This window comes from Gracilinanus agilis, chromosome 5, assembly GCF_016433145.1.
Source record: "Gracilinanus agilis isolate LMUSP501 chromosome 5, AgileGrace, whole genome shotgun sequence".
Taxonomy (NCBI): domain Eukaryota; kingdom Metazoa; phylum Chordata; class Mammalia; order Didelphimorphia; family Didelphidae; genus Gracilinanus; species Gracilinanus agilis.
The window spans coordinates 211,001,778-211,022,017 of NC_058134.1; the positions used below are offsets into that span (position 1 = coordinate 211,001,778).

At 33.2% G+C, this 20,240-nt stretch overlaps 1 protein-coding gene across 1 annotated transcript in view; it reads left to right on the top strand.

The window, feature by feature from the left end:
- The first annotated feature begins 477 nt into the window (after positions 1–477).
- The window catches only part of SLC38A4 (solute carrier family 38 member 4), a 22,353-nt gene continuing 2,590 nt past the window's right edge, over positions 478–20,240 (top strand). The window contains exons 1-9 of the mRNA XM_044678467.1: positions 478–712; positions 11,733–11,965; positions 13,792–13,882; positions 14,459–14,574; positions 16,639–16,712; positions 17,979–18,071; positions 19,295–19,376; positions 19,464–19,546; positions 19,658–19,716. Of these exons, the coding sequence (XP_044534402.1) occupies positions 11,847–11,965; positions 13,792–13,882; positions 14,459–14,574; positions 16,639–16,712; positions 17,979–18,071; positions 19,295–19,376; positions 19,464–19,546; positions 19,658–19,716 (717 nt within the window). The 5' untranslated portion in view covers positions 478–712; positions 11,733–11,846. The remainder of the gene's footprint in view (positions 713–11,732; positions 11,966–13,791; positions 13,883–14,458; positions 14,575–16,638; positions 16,713–17,978; positions 18,072–19,294; positions 19,377–19,463; positions 19,547–19,657; positions 19,717–20,240) is intronic.

A 20,240-nucleotide genomic window follows, 5' to 3' on the forward strand; every position in this document is an offset into this window, starting at 1 on the left:
GAGGCACTTACCTCATGATAATGGCAGCAAATAAAGATGGTACTTAATTTAAAATCTTGTAACTGTTTCCTGTTGGACAACATTTCATGTTTGTGGAGTTTTGTACATTTCCAGTGTCATTCTGCTTATGGCTTGTTTTGTTTTGCTTGTTGTTGTTATTATAAAAAAGAATTCCAGGCAAATTAATTTTGATTAAAGGGAACCAAAGCAGGCAACAATAAGCTTTTTCAGTTTCTGTGGTGGTTCTTTTTCATCTTGACTTTTAAAAAATAATCTGTTTTGTTGACTCTTGTATGAAAACTCTTTTAAAAGGGACCCTTTTGAGGTTCTCTTTGGGAGCTATTTATATCATTCTGATATAGAATGGCAGTAAGCTATGGAATAGTTTCAGCCACAGTGTACTTGTATTGATGCCAAAGTCAGAAAGCAAATAGAAGTTGGTGTAACTGATGTTTAAACTAAGTGTACACCAGTAAACTGATTTGGGGAATTTTGTTTTGTTTTTCTTTTTTTAAAGAGCTGACGCAAGTTTGACAAAGGGAGGTGTTGGAGGGGGGGAGCAGTGTTGGTGATTGGTTTGTTGGGTTTACTCCCACAACTCTTTAAATCATTGCCTAGCTGCACAAAGGTTCATATAAGTAAACTCTTTTACAGGTGTCTATCATTCCAAACAATTAAGAAAAGAGGGGAAGATTGGATGGTTGGCTTGGAGGTAAAGCTAAAAAAAATTTTTTTAATGAATGTTCTTAAAAGTTTTGTAAGTATTCTCTTAATATTATTATCTTTCTCATTTCTAATGTTAACTACTTAAGGATAACAATTTAAACATCTTTGCCCTTTTAAAAATACCAGATATTACGTTTAATATTTATTCATTCAAATCCTTGTTGTTCTGTGCTTTTTTAAAGATAATAAATCGGAGGTTTGGACACAAAATGGATGTACTAAGCAATAGGAGAGATTAAAGCTTTGAAATGATCAACTAATAAGATGTGTAGCTATAAATAGCTTCTGGTTAATCATTGTAAATGTTCAAGTTAAAATAATGTGTTAGAAATAATATTTTAAAAGAAGGATGCGCTTTGCATTATACCATTGAGGCTTCCCACCAATTTGAAAGCCCACTTTAGTTAAAGAAAACAGAGAAAAACATAGGTTCAATAGATCCTATTTTGTTATTTTATTTCAAGATAGTGCTGCACCATGAAGGAAGGTCACACTGTTTTGTGATCAGTTGAAGAAAAAGCTACATGCTTTCACTTGCCTTCTGAATTAGACTGTTCTCAATCGATAAAATTTAAACATGACACCAGATATTGATGGAAGGGAACCAATTATATATACACATTTTTCAATGGAATAAATTCAATAAAAGATTCTTTTGTGATTTCAACATCATGATTTTCTATATCAATTTACATAAAAATCGGTATTGGTCTCAATCAAATGATCTAGAAAATAGCAAAGACAATGATATTTTGGTTGGTCAGTTTAAGTCAAGTAACCTATGGCATTTATTTATTCTTTTTAAGCTTACTGAAAGAGGACTTTCAATGAATAGATATTTAATGAATAGATAGAATTTTTGTGATAATTCTTTTGAGATTATTATTTACAATCTGATACATGTGAGGTGGTGCCTCGGAGCTGTTTTAATATGCATTTCTCTAATCAAGATTGATTTAGAACATTTTTAGGTTTTAGACTAAAGATAGTGTTAATTTCTTCATCTGAAAACTGCCTGTCCATATTTTTCATTATTTACAATGACTTTTATGGTGTTTTTTTCTAGTGTTTACAATTAAGCTTTAAATATAGCTTTAGGTGATTTTTAAAGAACCTTACTTTTTAGTCATTACCATTAGACAGAAAATGGACAACATTTGACTTTTGAAGAATGATGTGAACTGCAAAATAAATACATGATATAAAACAAATAATTTCTTAATATTTTGACATCAAATAAATGCAACGAATGGGTTGCTATTAAAAACAGTGATTTGAAAAAAGCAATCTGATGCTTTCAATAAAAAGAAGCTAATTGATAATCATAGCAAATTGTTTAGTTTTAATTTTTAAAATTTGCTGACTGGTATTTGCTGATGAATTAATTACTGAAATCAACATTTCAATAATGTATGAAACAATACAGAGTTAATGTATTGTATTGATAAATAATGAAACAGGAATTGCAGTAGTAATGCTGTAGAAAGACTACTAGATTTTAAATCAGACAATTTGAGTTTGAATGTGGACAAATGTTTTTTTACCTCTGGGGTCCTGTTTTCCCTTTAAAATAAGGATATTGGACCAGATCTTAAGTTCTATGGTCCTATTCTACATATGAGATACCGATTTGGCTAACATTACATTTAGCTATACTTTATTATGTGGGCAACTAGATGGCACAGTAGATAGAGCATTGGTCCTCGAGTCAGGGAGACTCGTCTTCATGAGTTCAAATCTGCCCTCTGACACTTACTAGCTATATGACCGACCCCATGCAAATCACTTAACCCGATTTGCCTCAGTTGTCTCATTTGTAAAAGGAGCTGAAGAAGGAAATAGCCAACTGTTCCCATACTTTGCCAAGAAACCCTAAATGGATTTTCTCACAAAGTCAAACATAACTTAAATGACAAAAAAAACCCCAACAAAATATTATATTATATATTTTCTATGTTACTGCTATATATTTCTGAAGATATGAACAATACTTTAACAGTTTGGAAAGAAGTTGGAAGAATACTGGGAAGATGGCAAAGTGAGAGATATCTTAGGAACCACTATTCCACCTTGGCCCCTCTTCCCAACTTTCAGCACCCAAAATGATAGGAGTTGAAATATAAAATGTATAAAAATAGATGTATGGCTCACAGGTGGCATGGGTATATATCATCTGAGGTCAACTTCTATGGGAAGTAGGAGGAAGGCACTGATTGCATTGTCAGTAATCTGGATGAAAAGATGAGGCCGACTGAATCCAACACTGCCAAGGTTGAAAGATTTCGTCTATGTCCAAGATGAGTATTTGGGCCAGAATTATAATGTGACATCCTTCAAATATATCTTGTATAAGGGTATACTTTTTAGGCGTTTAGGAGAGGCATTTCATTGATTGCTTTTACGGAAGAGAAAGTAGTCCCTAGCTTACAATTGCCAATTTAGCCCATTCTCACCAAACTCTAGTTAGGCAAAAGACAACCACAAAGAGTGACTAGCAAGTAAATCCATTTATCCAAACAAAATAGCAAAGGAAATTAGATTTCTAAAATTAGACTATACCAAATAATGCCCACATGTAAGTGAGCTATTCATCTGGGAGTAAGAAAAGATCTCAGCTCAAACTAGAAAGGAAAACAATCTCTCAGGAGAAATCCACTTTTAGCATTCTGTATGGTTGTAAGCCTTGAAAGTCAAGAAATATGATGGAGCCAGCTTCTCAAACTGGTCCTTAGCTCAGAGGCCTCTAATCTGTACCATTCAAAAGCTTTTCTGTCTCAGTGGACTCTCTATAGGTTCTCTCTTAATGAGTTTCCACAACCAAAACAAGGAAGTCCTTCATGGCAGGTACGAAGTATTGTACTCAGTATTCTTTCAGTCAAACAGGTATTTGATCACTTTCCAAATACACAGCACAAAGATGTCTTTCAGGACACTGTTCATTGATAATGTTACAAATTTAGTTCTCAGGGATAATAAAAATCTGAAAAACAGTTCACTACATTGTATTGTGAATAATCATTCTGCATCTCTAGTTCATCACCTTTCAAGAGCTGGGAAGCTTGATTGAATACCAATCTTCTGCTGCTGTATTTGGTCATAATTCTTGTCTTTCATAGTTATTTTCCTTTAAAATGTAGTAGTAATTATATGTGTTCAGTTCATTCTGTTCATTTTATTCTGCTTCAGTGGATATGCTTTGAAGATGATTAACTGTTTTTCCTTAGGACTATTCCTTCCCAAACTCTGCCCCTCCTCTTAAATGCCCACCTCTCTTCTCCCTATTATTTCCCTTGTCATTGACTTACCTCCTTGTCTCTCAATTTATCTTAATGTAGGTCTACTCTAAACTCCATCCCATTTCTTTTTTAATATATATTTTCTTTTTTCCAATTATATGTAATAACAGTTTTTAACATGTTTTCCAAAATTTTGAGTTTCAAATTTTTTCCTTCCCCTTCCTCTTTCCTCCTTCCTTGACACTGCATCTAGATTATACATATGATATTACGCCAAACATATTTCCACTTTGGTCATGTTGTGGAAGAAGACATAAAACAACAACAACAGCAACAAAACCCATGTAAAAGAAAGTGAAGTGAAAGTAGAGTGAAAAATAATATGATTAAATCTGCATTCAAAATGCATCAGATGGAGATAGATAGTATTTTTCATCATGAAACCTTTCAAATTGTCTTGGATTGTTATGGTGCAAAAAATAGCTAAGCCATTCATAGTTGACCATTCTACAACATTGCTTTTATTGTGTACATTTACATTATTTTCTTGTTTGCTCACTTTAGTTTGCATGAGTTCATGTAGGTTTTCTCAAGTTGTACTGAAATCATCCTTTGTATCCACCACTATTTCTTAGCCAGTACCAGATTACTTTGATGATTACTGTTTTATAAGACTCACCATTTTATAACATAGTGGTGTTCCATTACAATCACATACCACAGTCATTCCCCAAATGATGGGCACCCCCTGAATTTCCAATTCTTTGCCACCATAAAAAGAGCTGCTATAAATATTTCTGTTCAAATAGGTCCTTTCCCTTTTTAAAAAATTGCTTTGGGATACAGACTTCATGATGGTAATGCTGGATAAAAGGTTATGCGCAGTGTTATAGCCCTTTGGACTTAATTCCAAATTGCTCTTCAGAATGACTCCATCAGTTCACAATTCCACCAATAGTGCATTAGCATCCCACTTATCCCACAATCCCTCTAATAATTATTATTTTACTTTTCTGACATATTAGTCAATATAATAAGTGTGAGGTGGTGCCTCAGAGCTGTTTTAATTTGCATTTCTCTAATTAAGATTAATTTGGAACATTTTTGTATGACTAAAGATAGTGTTGATTTCTTCATCTGAAAACTGTCCATATTCTTTGGCCATTTATCAATTGAAGAATGGTTTTATATTCTTATGAATTTGATTCATTTCTCTAAATATCTGAGAAATGAGACATTTATTCAAGAAACTGACTTTAAAATTCCCCCCTCAGCTTTCTGTTTCCATTTTAATCTTGGTTGCTGGTGTGTGTGTGTGTGTGTGTGTGTGTGTGTGTGTGTAAAACTTAAAAAATTTAATACAATCAAATGATCCATTTTATATCTTGTAAGTTCTCTTTTTCTCTTGTTTGGATATAAATTCTTCCTATCTCCATAGATTTAACAGGTAAACTATTCTATACTCTCCTAATTTGTTTATGGTATCAACCTTTGTATCTAAATCAGGTAATCATTTTGATCTTATTTTGGTATATGGTATGAAATGTTGGTTTATACTTAGTTTCTGCCATAATAGTTTCCAGTTTCCCCAGTAGTTTTTGTCAAATAGTGAGTTCTTATTGAGGAGAAAAGTAATTTAGGTAAATTTATATTGGCTCTGCCTACTCATCAGCTACTAACATTTTTCTAGTTGTTTAGATCTGACTTTATTTGTGTGAAAAGTGTTTTGTAATTGTGTTCATATAATTCCTAGGCTTATCTTGGATGACAGATTCCCAGGTATTTTATTTTGTATAGAGTTATTTTAAATGGAATTTATCTCTTGCTGCTGGACTTTGTTGATAACACATAGAAATATTAATAATTTATGTGCTTTACTTTGTATCCTGTATCTTTGCTAAAGTTGTTAATTATTTCAACTAGTTTTTTAGTTAATGATCTAGGATTCTTTAAATATACCATCATGTCATCTGCACAGAGTGATATTTTAGTTTCTTCATTGCCTATTTGGATTCTTTCATTTCCCCCCCCCCCTTCTATTACTATAGCTAGCATTTCTAGTACAATGTTGAATAATAATGGTGATAATGCACATCCTTGTTTCACCCCAGATTTTACTGGAAAGGTGTTGGGCTTATCCCCATTGTAGATAAGGCTTGATGATGGTCTTAGATAGATATTACTTGTCATTTTAAGGAAAGCTCCATTTATTCCTATGCTCTATACTGTTTTTAATAGGAATGGGTATTGTAAGTTGTCAAAAGCCTTTTCTGTATCTATTAAGATAATCATATGATTTCTGTGGATTTTCTTATTGGTATGGCCAGTTATGCTGATATTTTACCTACTAATTAACCAACCAACCCTATATTCCTGGTATAAATCCCACCTGGTCATAGTATATGATTTTTGTGACATTTTGTCTGTAATCTCCTCATTAATATTTGACTCGAAATTTTTGTCTCAAGTTTCATTAGGGAAATTGAATGATAGTTTTATTTTTCTGTTTTCTTCCTTCCTGGTCTAGATATCAGCATCATATTTATATCATAAAAAGAATCTGGTCAAACTCTTTCTTCAACTATTTCCCTAAAGAGTTTATATCTTATGACAATTAATTATTCTTTAAATCTTTGGGAGAATTCACTTGTGAGTCCATCTGGCCCTTAGGATTTTTATTTTGGGAATTCATTGATAGTTTGTTCAATTTCTTTTTCCAATATGGGATCATTTAAATATTATCTTTCCTCTTTTGTTAATACAGGCAATTTAGATTTTTGTAAATATTAAACCATTTCATTTAGTCAGATTTATTGTCATATAGTTGGACAAAATAGCTAATAAATCCTTTAATTTTCTCTTCATTGATGAAGAATTTACCCTTCTCATTTAAAATATATTAATTTGGTTCTCTTCTTTTTAAAATAAAACTAATCAATGATCTATTTTATTTTATGTTTTTTTAATTAGAAAGCTAGTTCCTAATCTTATTTTTTAGTTTGATGGTTTTCTTATATTTAGTTTTATGACTCCCTCCTTTGATTTTCTGAATTTCTAATTTGGTGTTTAATTGGGGGATATTTAATTTGTTCTTTTTCTAGTTTTTTAGTTGCATGCTCAATGGGATGCTTCTCATAAATTTTGATATGTCGTCTCATTGTTGTCATTCTCTTTAATGAATTTCCCCCCCTCATTTGTTTGTATCAAATGCCTCTTGGTCTCACCTTTTTTTTTCTCATTAAGTTTTAGGCACAGATTTGTAAGATGTGTAATTTTGGGTGGCATCTTGAATTCTTTTGTTCTCTGTAGCACATTATTCTATTTCTTCTTGTGGGTTCAGATGAGTGCAGAATAGTCTTATGCTCTTTGCATTTCATTTGCCTTATATTTTAAGATCTCCCTAGTCACTTGCAGGATTTGTTTGTTATTTAAACCATTATAACCACTATATGCCTTAGAGTTTGCAGCATTACTTTTTTTTTTTTTAGGAGATCCATAGATTCTTTGATTGGCACCATGTTTTCTGGGTTCAAAAATTCTAACCATTTTATATAACTTCTTATAATATTTTGGTTTTCTGGCTTGTCATATTCTTTTGGAAATTATCTACCCTGTCATCATGGTCAATATGTTTTGTTTGTATAGAAGTCATTTTTTTCTTCAAATGTTATGTTTTTTGCTTCTCTTCTTCCAAGTTGTCCACACATTCCCAATCAAGATATTCCCATTTCTCTTTCTTAGGTGAGCTTGGATACCATGGATCTAAATTTTTCTATTCTGCCAATTATTTCTGCTGTGCAGGCCACAAATACAGTTTTCATAATTCTTATTTCACTTTTAATCCACTTGGCAACTTTCTGCTGTTGTTCCACATTTTTTTGGTAATCTACCGAGTTCTCTCCGTCATTATGTGTTAATCATTTTCCTTTATCTTGAAATATTTATTCATAGATATCTTAGCTGATTTGGAGGTCATACTCCCTCCTCTTATGATTATCTTCTTTGTCTTTTTGTGTTCAAGATCTTTAACTGGCTTTTCTTTCTTTGAAATCTCCAGTAATTTCAAACCCCTTTCATTCCACTATTTTTCACTTTTTGATTTCCTGTTGGAAGTTAAATGAGTTACAGGACAAAAATAGATTATAAAATTAAGGAGGAACTTCAATTTAACTCTTTTAGACCCAGGCAAATCTAAACATCAAATAAACAATAAAGGAGGTTAAGGGATGACTGTAATTTTAAGAAAGTTAGATATGATAGGTCTCTGGAGACTATTATATGAAAAAAGAAAGGATTATATCTATTTCTAAATGGTATATGGCACTGTCACAAAAAAGAATCATGTTTTAGGATTTAAGAAACTCACAAGCAAATGTAGAATTGAAGAAATATTAAATTCATCTTTTTCTGGTCATAATGCAAGAAAAAATACATTTAATAAAGGGTCTTTGACAACACATTTAAAATCAGTTGGAAACTATCCTAATGCTTAAAAATGAGTAGTAACTCAAAGAATATAATTGCAATAATGAGACAACATATGTGGTATGTAGCCAAAACAGTACTTACCGGGAAATTCATATCTTTAAGCCTTTCATCAATAAAGAGAGAAAGAGTAGATTAATGAATTGGGCTTTTAAAAAAACCCTAGAAAAACAGCAATTTCAAAAATCCCCAATTAAACATGAAAACAGACAAAATTACTTTTTAATATTGTACCAGATGTACTGGCTATAGTAATAAGACAAAAAAAAAGGAAATAAAGAAATAGGCAAGGCAAAGAAGAAACAAAATGATTATTTTTTGCAGATATGATCACTTTGCTAAAAAACCATAAAAAGCCAACTAAAAAACTAATCAAAGCAATTTAAAACTTTAGTAAAGTTGTAGGATGAACCCTATTATGAGGAAATTAGGATTTTAAAGTGTCAAGCAAGTGCTGAATGTTCCAAGTATGGAGCAGTGATAAGAGAAGGGAACCTTTTCCTGAGAGAGACTGTGTGGCTGATGGCAGTTAGGTGTTTGGCTTAACTGTCTGAAGCGAAGAGCCTAGGAAAGTGGACTGTCTCCTACAAGAAACCATCTGTCCTGTAAGGATGATCAGGTTGAGCAGTGAATCTAGTTCTGGATGGTGGACATTCAAGACTAGTTAATCTCCCTGACTTCATCTCCCTGAGGATTTATTTGCTGTGGTACCTGAGTTCTTGGAAAGCTGAGATCGTTGTTGGAGCTAAAGAGAACCCATACAAATCATCAGCATTTCTGTTTATCATAAACAAAATCTAATAGGAAAAAACAGACATTTATTGAAAATAATGGTAGGTAGTATAAAATATTTAACAGTCTACCTGCCAAGACACAGGAATTTGATGAATACAATCATAAAACACTCATCACACAAATAAAAGTATATTTAAGTGACTAGTGAGTTATTAATTACTCATGGGTAAACCAGGACAGTATAATAAAAATACCAATACTATCTAAATTAATTTACTTATTTGGTGCCATGCCAATCAAAATAAGCATTTCTTTATAGAGCTAGAAAAAATTAATGCAGTATTTTTTAGAAGAGCTAAAGATCAAGAATATCAAGGTAATCGTTTAAAAAAGAAGAAGAAAGAGTAGAGGTCTGACAATTCTAGAGCCAAATTATATCACAGAGTTGTCATGAAATAGGGAAGTTGATCAGTGGAACAGATCAGGTCCACAATATACAAAGGAAAATGAGCACAGTAACATAATATTTGATAAACCTCAGGACTCCAGGTATTGGGGCAAGAATTCATTATTTTAAAAACTATTGGAAAAACTCAAAAGAAATCTGACAAAAATGAAACATAGATGATCATCTATTTGTACAAGATCCATCTCATTAATATTCTTCCTAAAGGTAAATATTTAGAAATTGAAGGTGATACTCTGAAATTGAAATACTCAGAAACTGAATGTGATACTCCGTTCCTCATAAATTATGGTGGTACCAGTACTTCATTTTTCATGCTGTACTTAAATTGATAGTCTGTGATTGCATCAGCAACTCACATTGAGTTAAATCTCTATATCTTTTTCACCTGGACTGTCATCTAGACAAACTTCCCACATCCCATACTTTTGCAGTTTAATTATTGAATATAAATATAAAACTTATTGATTAAGTTTCATTTTATATACATTATATCTACTGGTTTGTCAAAATCATTCTTAATTTCCTTTTTAAATCACTCATCATATACATTTCTTCTAGTTTTGTATCATATAACAATTTGAGTAGAATGGCATCTATGTCTCTATTCAAATCATTAATAAAAATTAATATAATAGGTCCAAAGACACAGCACAATGGTATTCCATTAGAGTTTTCATTCAGCTCGCCGTTGGCCCATTACCATTCTTATTCTTATTATATAAGAATACCCATATTATATAAGAATACCCATATTATTGTTGTTTCATATTTAATATCACTTAATAAATATCATTAGATATATAGAATCGTTTTAGTCCCAGCTCTGATACTAACTAGCTGTTAACTTGAACCAATTACTTTACTTTTTAAGCTTTAGTTTTCTCATAAAATGAGGAGGTTGTACTAAATGATCTTTAAGATTCCTTCTAAGTTTTAGTATTTGATGAGGGTCATCTTCCCATTCTAGGATGCTAATATTCAATAATTGATTTTAAAATGAGTGTGTGGACTTAGAACACAGACAAGCAGTACAAACTTCCTACATATGCCCAAATCCATATTAGATTATAATTGGGAAATGTTTAACAAAATAAATAGAAATATAATACGATATGGATAATGTTAATTTGTGGTTTTCTAACTCAGTATGCAATTGCAGCAATCTTTGACATCACTGGTTTAGATGATTTTTTGAATTCTCTTCAAGCTCTAGATTGCTGTTCCGAAGATCCTGTTGTTTTCTGATTCCAGAATGTGTTAAAAATCAAGTATTTGGGGAGGCTGCTTGAGGTCTTTCAACAAATAGGGAGTCCTACTTAGTGAAGTCACTTTAAAAAACTATCTCTAGCAGAGGTAGTAAGGAAAAACCTAGTATAATAGTAAATAGTAAAACTTTCATCAAAAATTCTACTTTTTTCTCGCTTTTTAAAAAAAGTATAGAGTCAAAAGGTGTAGTAATAAAGTGCCTGGGTTGCAGTAAAAAATTCCTATTCTCATCCCATTTCTTTTTTTTTTTTTTACTTTTAAATTTTATTTTATTAAGAAAATCTTTCTATGGTTACATGATTCGTGTTTTTCTCTCTCCTCCTCCCAACCCCCTCTCATAGCCAACATGCAATTCCACTGGGTTTTACATGTGTCATTGATCAAGACCTATTTCCATATTATTGATATTTGCACTAAGGTGATCGTTTGGAGTCTACATCCCCAATCATAATCCCCATCGACCCATGCGATCAAGCAGTTGTTTTTCTTCTGTGTTTCTGCTCCCATAGTTCTTTCTCTGGATGTGGATCTCATCCCATCTCTTAACACTTAACTAGATATGTGTCTATCAAATCATCATCTTCAGATACAAGTTGAAATCTTTGGATAGCTTGAGTGGGGGTGGGGGGGAGATTGTGTGTAATACTCACATATAAAATGAAATAACAAATGGATGTCTTCACTTATACTCGAACCTTTCCAATATGTAGAAACTTTTCTTTTAATTTATCATTGTGATAAGCAAACTGAGCAATTCATATTCATTTTCTGAATCCAAGGAAAGTAGAAAGAATTACTTTATGTTCTCTTTGCAGAACAGTGTTCAGAAAGTCCATATATGGTGGAAGAAACTCAAACTCAAGGTCCAGTCCATTGTTTGCAGTGAAGAAGAGTAGTACTCTAGAGAGTAGGAAACTCTGACGACTCAAATGGATCCCATGGAAGTGCAAAAAGTCAACATCCAACTTGATGACCAAAGCAGTAGTGGAGAAAGTGTCCCAGACAGCTATATTGAGATGGTAAATTCGGTAAAAGCTCCTATTAAAAGGTATGTCATTAAGTATAATCAGGGGCTGCACATAAAAACAAGAGAGCAATGTTTATTGACATTGGAAGTCAGAGGTTTATTTGGAAGATTTATCCATTATCTGCTCAAGCTACAATAACATTAATTTTGGTAGTCTCATTCCCTAGACCTTCATGTATTCATTCTAAAGGAAATACACTTTCAAATTTTAAAAATCTGTGATCACATAGATGCATTTTCTCTACTGATCCAGATCAAAACACATCCAGATGTTATTCAACAACTTCATGAGTATACTGTAGCCAAAATAAAATATCACAAGATGGCCAAGTCCCTGCTGATAATAAGTCTGTCTGAAATTAGGTCAGCTAGTCTTTAAGACTACAGTATCAGGACAAATCTGAGACCTTTTTACCCTGATGGTTTCTGCCAGAGATTACACTACACTCGCGTATCCTTCAAAATCCTACATATCACAGTGAGGTATTATGTGTATCATTATAGTAGCAACAGATTCCAAATCCAAAACTCCTCCTTGTATGTACCTTCTCCCCATCTTTGCTCCAGGACTGCCAGCTGCCATTCAGGTGGGTGATTTCTAACTGGAGCGGGAAAAACATAGACTTTTTGTACTAAATCTGGAGAACTCTGTAGGCCCCTCAGGAGCAGCTCAGAGGGAAAAACAACTGTCCACTTATCCACACAAAGCAGCTGCCCACCCCAAAGATACCCTCAGGAAGTAGTATTGGATATTGGTGAAAACATTTTACTTGCTTAGTCAAAGTATTTTACCCAATCAAATATTTAAGATACTTGATAAAAGATTTTAAAATTACTTAGAGAAAAGAACACTATCAATAATAAAAAGAGAATAGAGCTCTAGATTTTAAGTCAATATTTCAGGATTCAAACTACAAAAAATTGGTCACTTCACATAATCTCTCTGAACGGGTCTCAGTTTCTCTGGGGGTTATAACACTTGCCCTATGTAGTTCAAAGGATTCTAGAAGGAAATAAATTCAGAGAAAGTAAATGACTTGCCTATCATCCCACAGCCAGAATCAGAGATGAGATTTGAATGTAAGTCTCTTCACTATCCTTCCTGCAGTCTTTCCAATATGCTACAAAAAATATATTAACTAAAATCTAACCATTAAAATTTGGCTCAGGGTATGAGAGAAAACTGAAAGAAGGTGGGATTCCAGAGAACTCTTTGTCCCTTTAAAGAAAGGTGATAATCTAAGGTTGATAGAATATATAATCAGAGTTGTAACTAAGAACTCTGTCAACTGAGATGAAAGAAGTTGAGAAGGATGAATAGAGATAGTGAAGAGGACTGACTAAGAGAGATGATGCAACTATGGACCAGGAAAGTATTGGCTTATCTCCCAGAAGGTCCTATTTATGCTCCCCCAAGAGATAGGTGATATACCGGGGGGAAAAGATCCATTCTACATGTAAATAGTAGATGTGATATCCCTATGTGAATTGAAATTATGATTTCTTTATGCTGAAAATTTAGTGAAAATTTAATTTACCTCACTTATCAGTATACTAAAGACCAGACAAAAATTAATAAGGGGCATAATATTAAAGATTCATTATTAAATGATAAATAAAAATAATATTAAAAACATTTGGCCTAGAATTGATGATAATTAAATAATGAAGGTTCTAAATTTATTCTGAACTCCCCAAATGACTTGACATTCCTTTAATATCAGTTGCTCTCTTCTTTTTATCACCTCTCTCTCCATTTTATTTATTTAAATAGGTATACTTACTCAACATTTGCTGATATATTGTTTTGTTAATTTCCCCTTTTTTTTCCTGATGTTTGTGTTTAGCCAATTTGCTAATGGTGATGATGAGAGCCAGAAGTTTCTGACAAATGGATTTCTAAGCAAAAAAAATTTGGAAGATTATGATGAAGAACATGTAAGTTAATTCATGCTTTTAAGCACATAAAAACAGGAATTGAGGATGTCAGGTCTATCTGAATCTCTGTGGGAAAAACAATATGACTGAAATTTTCCAAGGCTTTCATCAGCACATTCTTTGTTTATTCAGGTCTTCATTGGAATAAAGGCTTGTTTTTTCTTTCCTGTTCACCATATGGCTGTATAATTCATTTGTGAATGTTAGTTATTTTGTAAAAAAAAAAAATTACTGTAACCCAAAGGTAAACTGAAGGCATATTTAAAGCTCTAGCTTTCCCTCTTCATTATCATATGACATGTTTTCTTTATTTAGAACATCTTCAAACCATACTTACAAGTCTATACTTCCTTTCATTAGATCAAAAAACATATATAAAAATATATTTAGAACCTGATGAAATAAAATATAGCATTTTACCAAAAATCACATGGTTTTATTCCTAGCAATTCTATCTTGGTCAGCTCAGACTTTCCACCAGCAAAGATATTGTGGGCAAACGGAAAAGAATGCCATTAATCAAAATGGGGTTGCCTTCTGCAAATGTTTGATTAGAATTCTCACTTTTTCTTCAAGCATCCTGGAACCACATCTTTTGGAATGTCATCTTTCAACCTCAGTAATGCCATTATGGGGAGTGGAATCTTAGGGCTGTCTTATGCCATGGCCAACACTGGAATAATACTTTTTATGTAAGTATCCAATACATGTATTAATTTTTTCAATTATTCAATTCAAAAATGATCTTTGGATAAAGGACATACATTTACAAGATATCAAGGAACTATATTGCTTTTACCAATTCTTCAGTAATTGAAGTAATCTAATGATGCGAAAGTGAAAACAGTAGAATGCGTGGTCTTTGAGGGCTAGGACCTTGTCTTCAAATTCTTAAAACCCAACGTGGTGCCTTGCACAAAGTAGGTTTGTAATAATCAATGTTGAAACTTGTTTGGAAATAAAGATGAGAAAATACTCTCCCTCCTTTTCAGAGTTTGTGGTTGCAGGACATTACAGATTTGTTGAACTACTTTTTCTTTATTTTTTATTACTCACTATAAGGATTACTCTCTGGGTAGAGAGTAAGAGAAGGATATATTTAGAAATGAAGGTGATATAAAAACAAAATAGAAATAATTTTGTGCTTGCTAAATGAAGTAATGAAAAGCATTTATTAGGCATAGGATCCAATCACTGGGGATATAAATACAAAAGAAAGACAATGCATATATAAGAGTTCATGTGCAGGGCAAATGGAAAGACCTTGAAGTCCTAAGAATGCTAGGAGGGAGTGAAGGATAAGATCCAGAGGTCCTTAGAATGCATTTGGCAGGTTGGATGGCATTGACCAGGGTCTGGAAGGCAGTTTCAGGATTAATGATAAGGCTCTGAAGAACTTGGTATTCGGTGACAGAAAAATATGGAAAGACCTGATGGTTCTCCACCCCATCAGAAAGATTATAGTTATTGACATCTGGATTATCTAAATGATGTGAATAGCCATCTTGTTCTTCAAGACCATCAAAAGAGTAAAAAGAAAGAACGAAAGAGTGACATTCCCTCTGGTCACTCATCTTGCTCCTGAATTCTAGGCAACTGGGGAGATGGGGAAGGGATAAGTGGAGGGGTGGGGAATTTCAGTCTACATAGGCTGCCTTTGTAATATTAAAGTCATTCTGAAATATCTCTCTGGATTTGAAATCAGAAAACCCGGGTTCAAAATCTTGGCTTTGATATTTATTGCCTATCTTTTCTTAGACAAATCACTTAAGCTCTTGGGCTTTGGTTTCCTCCTCTGTGAAAATGACAGGGTTGTAATAGATGAATTTTAAGGTCTCTCCTTTCTCTAAATCTGAGCCAGAAAGCAGACATGTATAGTCTCCATCCCAAGACCTTTCCATTCTATTGAGTAGTTTTGCAAAGCAGTCAACTGTCTCATGGTTAGTTATAAAAAGAGAGAAAATTCATGGACTGTTCATGAAAACTTATTTCTGAAGCCTTCATTTCCTTATCTGTGAAATGGGTATGATAATACTTGCAACTACCTACCTCACAAGATTGCTGTAAGATATCACAGTTGCTACTGAGGAGGCTTAAAAACCTTAAAGATAATAAATGTGAATTATTGATTTTGCTCTCATTCATGTGATGTTCTCACAGCATAAAGGCCATGTTCTGTACACATATTAATGACCAATTTATTAGTGCTTTAATTGTCTAAGACTTTAGAAAGTGATGGAGAAAAGGTTATTCATGAAGATTAAACTTAAAATGTGCTATACATCATTTCCCCCCAGAAAGCTGGTTGTTAAACTTGTACGTCTCTGCTTCCACTCTTTCTTTAGGTAGTACCACAATTTGGGTCTCTTTAGCAGTGTATCTGCATCCATATTTTTCACGGATGGTGGTGAATGTGGAATTCACAGTTAGAAGTCTTGATCTAGAAAAGAAAAACGTAGCCAAAAGAGCCTTCCACATTATTACCAAAGTACTCTGTTTCCAATGTGGAGTCTGAACTTGGTCTAGAGATTGAATAGGGACAGCCATTTTACTCAGATATTCAGTATGACAATATAAAATTCTATTCTTTTATCTATTCATTTTTTCTACAAAATTCAGTATATTAAGATTGAGCTTGATCCTCCTCCTTTAATACTCCAATGTATGTTATAGGCTATGAGTTTATGATATAAAATTTAGGCTGATTTTGCCTTGCTCATTGCAATTTTCCCCCCTATTCTTTATTATCCTCCTAGAATCATGCTGCTTACTGTGGCAATACTGTCCCTCTATTCAGTTCATCTTTTACTGAAGACAGCCAAAGAAGGAGGTATGTTATCTATGACATTCAGTTGATATTCCACATATATAGTACATGGACTTCTGCTTTGATTTTCTCTTGAAAGTCAAATGTTTGGTCCCAGACATATGCTAATTTCTTTATCTTATTTTCTTCTTAATGACAATTATAAACTTTCTAAGTTTCTTGGCCAAATCAGCTAGCCTAAGTATGATCCAGAAGAAATTAAGAAGGTTGTTGGTAAAATAATATACATAAAGATTTCTAATTTAAAAATTTTCCCCAATTTGTTTTAAGATTGGTTTTTGAACTGCTGTCTCTGTTTGGAGAGCATTAATTACTATCTGATATTTTTACTGGAATTTCTTGTATTCTTTTGGTATCTGAGATGAAGAGAGGTGCTATAATAGAGTGGAAACAAGACTGGCTTTAGAGTCAGAGGACTCAGATTTAACTGTTTCTCCTCTCACAGATCAGTGGCAGAGTTGACAGAGCACTGTACTTGGAGTCACATCAAGTTCAAGTCCAGCCTCAGACACTTGTTGGCTATCTGACCCTACAAAAGCCACTAGACAACTCTTTCTTAGCCTCAATTTACTCATCTGTAAAATCCAGAATTGTTTGAACCTATATTTTATAAATAATAATAGCACCTACCTCCCAGGATTGCTGCGAAGGAACATGAATATGAATATGAATTGAAATGAAATGTAAATGAAAAATATGAAATAAAATGCACTCTGTAAACCTTAAAACACTATATAAATTCTAGTTCCTACTGCTACTGTTACTGCTAGACTACTTTACTTACCTGTATGACATCTGGCAAATTATTTATTAACTCTGCTTCTCAGTTTCTTTGTCCATAAAACAAAGAGCTTAGATTAGATTAACTTTGATAAGCTCTATCATTCTGTGGTCCTGTGACATTTATTTGTGCTTAAGAATTTTGTTTGAAGTCTTTGTAAATGACATAAAGTTGCACTACAGAAATGTTTTGGGTGTGGAACCAGACTTTCACTGGTATACTTTTAATGATCAGTCTCCCTCTGCCAAAGCAGAAGGACACCTTTTCTGAAAGATAGAGTCTCAGAGCTTTGCCTAAGGCACTGAGAAAATATTAAATGATTTATACAGTCAGTATTTGTCAGAAGCAGGAAGTGGGCAGAAAACTTCCTGATCCTAAAGCCAGCTCTCTATTCACTAGACTATCATGACTTTCTATAGAAATGTTTTAAATGATTAAAATGTTTCAACAGCTCTTTTTTTCTTCCTTCCTTTCTTTTTAAAATATAGGCTCATTAATTTATGAAAAATTAGGGGAAAAAGCATTTGGATGGCCTGGGAAAATTGGAGCTTTTGTTTCCATTACAATGCAGAACATTGGAGGTAAGGTAGCAAATGACAAAATGTATAATATATAAGGAAATTTACAGTTAATTGATCAGCACAGCAGAATTCTTTGGATTTGTATTTTATAAAAGGAAAGATAACTTCCTCTTTCCCCCCCAGTATCTTTGTATCTTAAGTAAATCTGTGTCCTCTAGTCCTCTTGCCTTCACTCTTTTCTTTGTTCCCCTACCAAGTCCTTATTTGTCTCTTCCTCCTTCTCCCTGTTTCCCTTTCCTTTTCCTTCCCTTTCCTTCCCTTTCCTCCCTTCCCTTCCCTTCCCTTCCCTTCCCTTCCCTTCGGCATCCCCTCCCTCTCCCTACACTTAAAATATGTACACAGTAAAATGCTATGAAAAACAATAATGAAATTGAAAATCCTAGCTTTGGATCAACTTCTATTTTAAAACTAAAATATAAATGCAAGGTTTCATTTTTTATTTATTGTAAATATAATCACCTAAATCTAAAGAAAGTTTAGCACTAAATAAACTTCATAACTGAAAAGTTGAGGCATAGCCGAGAACTAGGTGTTATGTTTCTGGATCTCTTTGGGTCATATATTAATTTATAAAACTATGTTAATATTTATATATGTATATATGTTTTTTGTTTCATTGAATATTTTCCAATTACATTTTAATCTGGTTTGAGCTATATTCAGATATGTTATGAACCATGTTTGACACTTCTGCTCTAAGTAGAACTATGAGTAAAGGTGTGAGATGGGGAAGAAATATGGAAACATGCCCCCTCCTTTAAATGAGTATCCCAGTGCAGAGCCTCATCCTTGTTGTGCTGGCAATGGCACTGCTCAGTACTTGAAAATTATCTCTGGTTTAATTGGAGTTAATATACTCTCTACAAGTATAAATTACAACTCCTCTGTGCCTTAGTCGATGATGTCTCATGAGATACCTAAACTGTCACTATTAGAAGGTGACCAGGATCTTAGAGATAAATCTTTCCAAACTTACCTATACTGGTCATCATATGGCATGGTCTGACCCTTAATCTTTTTCTAAATTGGTAAGAACTGTCAGAACTGATGCTCTCCTATTATCATCCTAAACACCCAAGGTGTCATATTAAAATTTTGAAATAGAACTTAATTGTGGTATATAAGAAGAAAATACATCCTCAATACCATTGCCTGTTTTGACTTCATATATATGCTTTTAATATTACCTTCACTGAAACCTAACTATTTCTCCTTCATTTTAGCAATGTCAAGCTACCTCTTTATTATTAAATATGAACTCCCTGAAGTAATCAGGACATTCATGGGACTTGAAGAGAATACTGGGTATGTTCTTATGTTCTCTTAGTGGCTTTACATCAGCCCATTTGACACTTTTAGCTACTATATATTGTTCTCCTTTTTCTCTTTTAGAGAATGGTACCTCAATGGCAACTACCTCGTTATATTTGTGTCTGTTGGGATTATCCTTCCACTTTCTCTTCTTAAAAATTTAGGTAAACATTTTCTAACTGAAACTTTTATCCCCATTACTTCTCCTAGTTTGATGATGTAGGCTATATATTGACAATGTTTACTGATTAAGTCATGTTTCTTCTGTTTTGTAGGTTACCTTGGTTATACCAGTGGATTTTCTCTTACCTGCATGGTATTTTTTGTCAGCGTAGTAAGTGATTTCTTTGCACATTCTCTATGGCTCAATGTAGCATGAGATTTCTAATATTTTAATTATTTAGGTATCATGAAACACATTTCATTGCTTAGAGTTTTTTCTTTATATCATAATTATTAATGATGGGGAAAAATCTTCTCATACTTTGAAAATAGATAAAGTAAAATGCCATTGCTGTGTATGGACAAACAGGCAAAAGAAACATTCCCAGCAGAGTTAGTCAGGAATCCTTCCCTCCTTCAGAGGTTGGGGGAAAGCAATTAGTAACATTGAAAGAGAAGTAGGTATGTACCATATAAGCCCCTAGAGCCCTAACAACATGGATGACCGAATAGAATACAATCAAAAGAAACTGTATATAAAATGTCTTGAAAACCTCAAGATTCTCCCTCTCTCTCTTCTTCTCCTTTTCCATCTCCCTCTTTTCCTTTCCCCTCTTCTCTTCCTTTGCCCTCTCCTCCTCTCCTTTTCTCCAAATTTTTCTTTTTTCATTTCCTTCCTTCCTTCCTTCCTTCCTT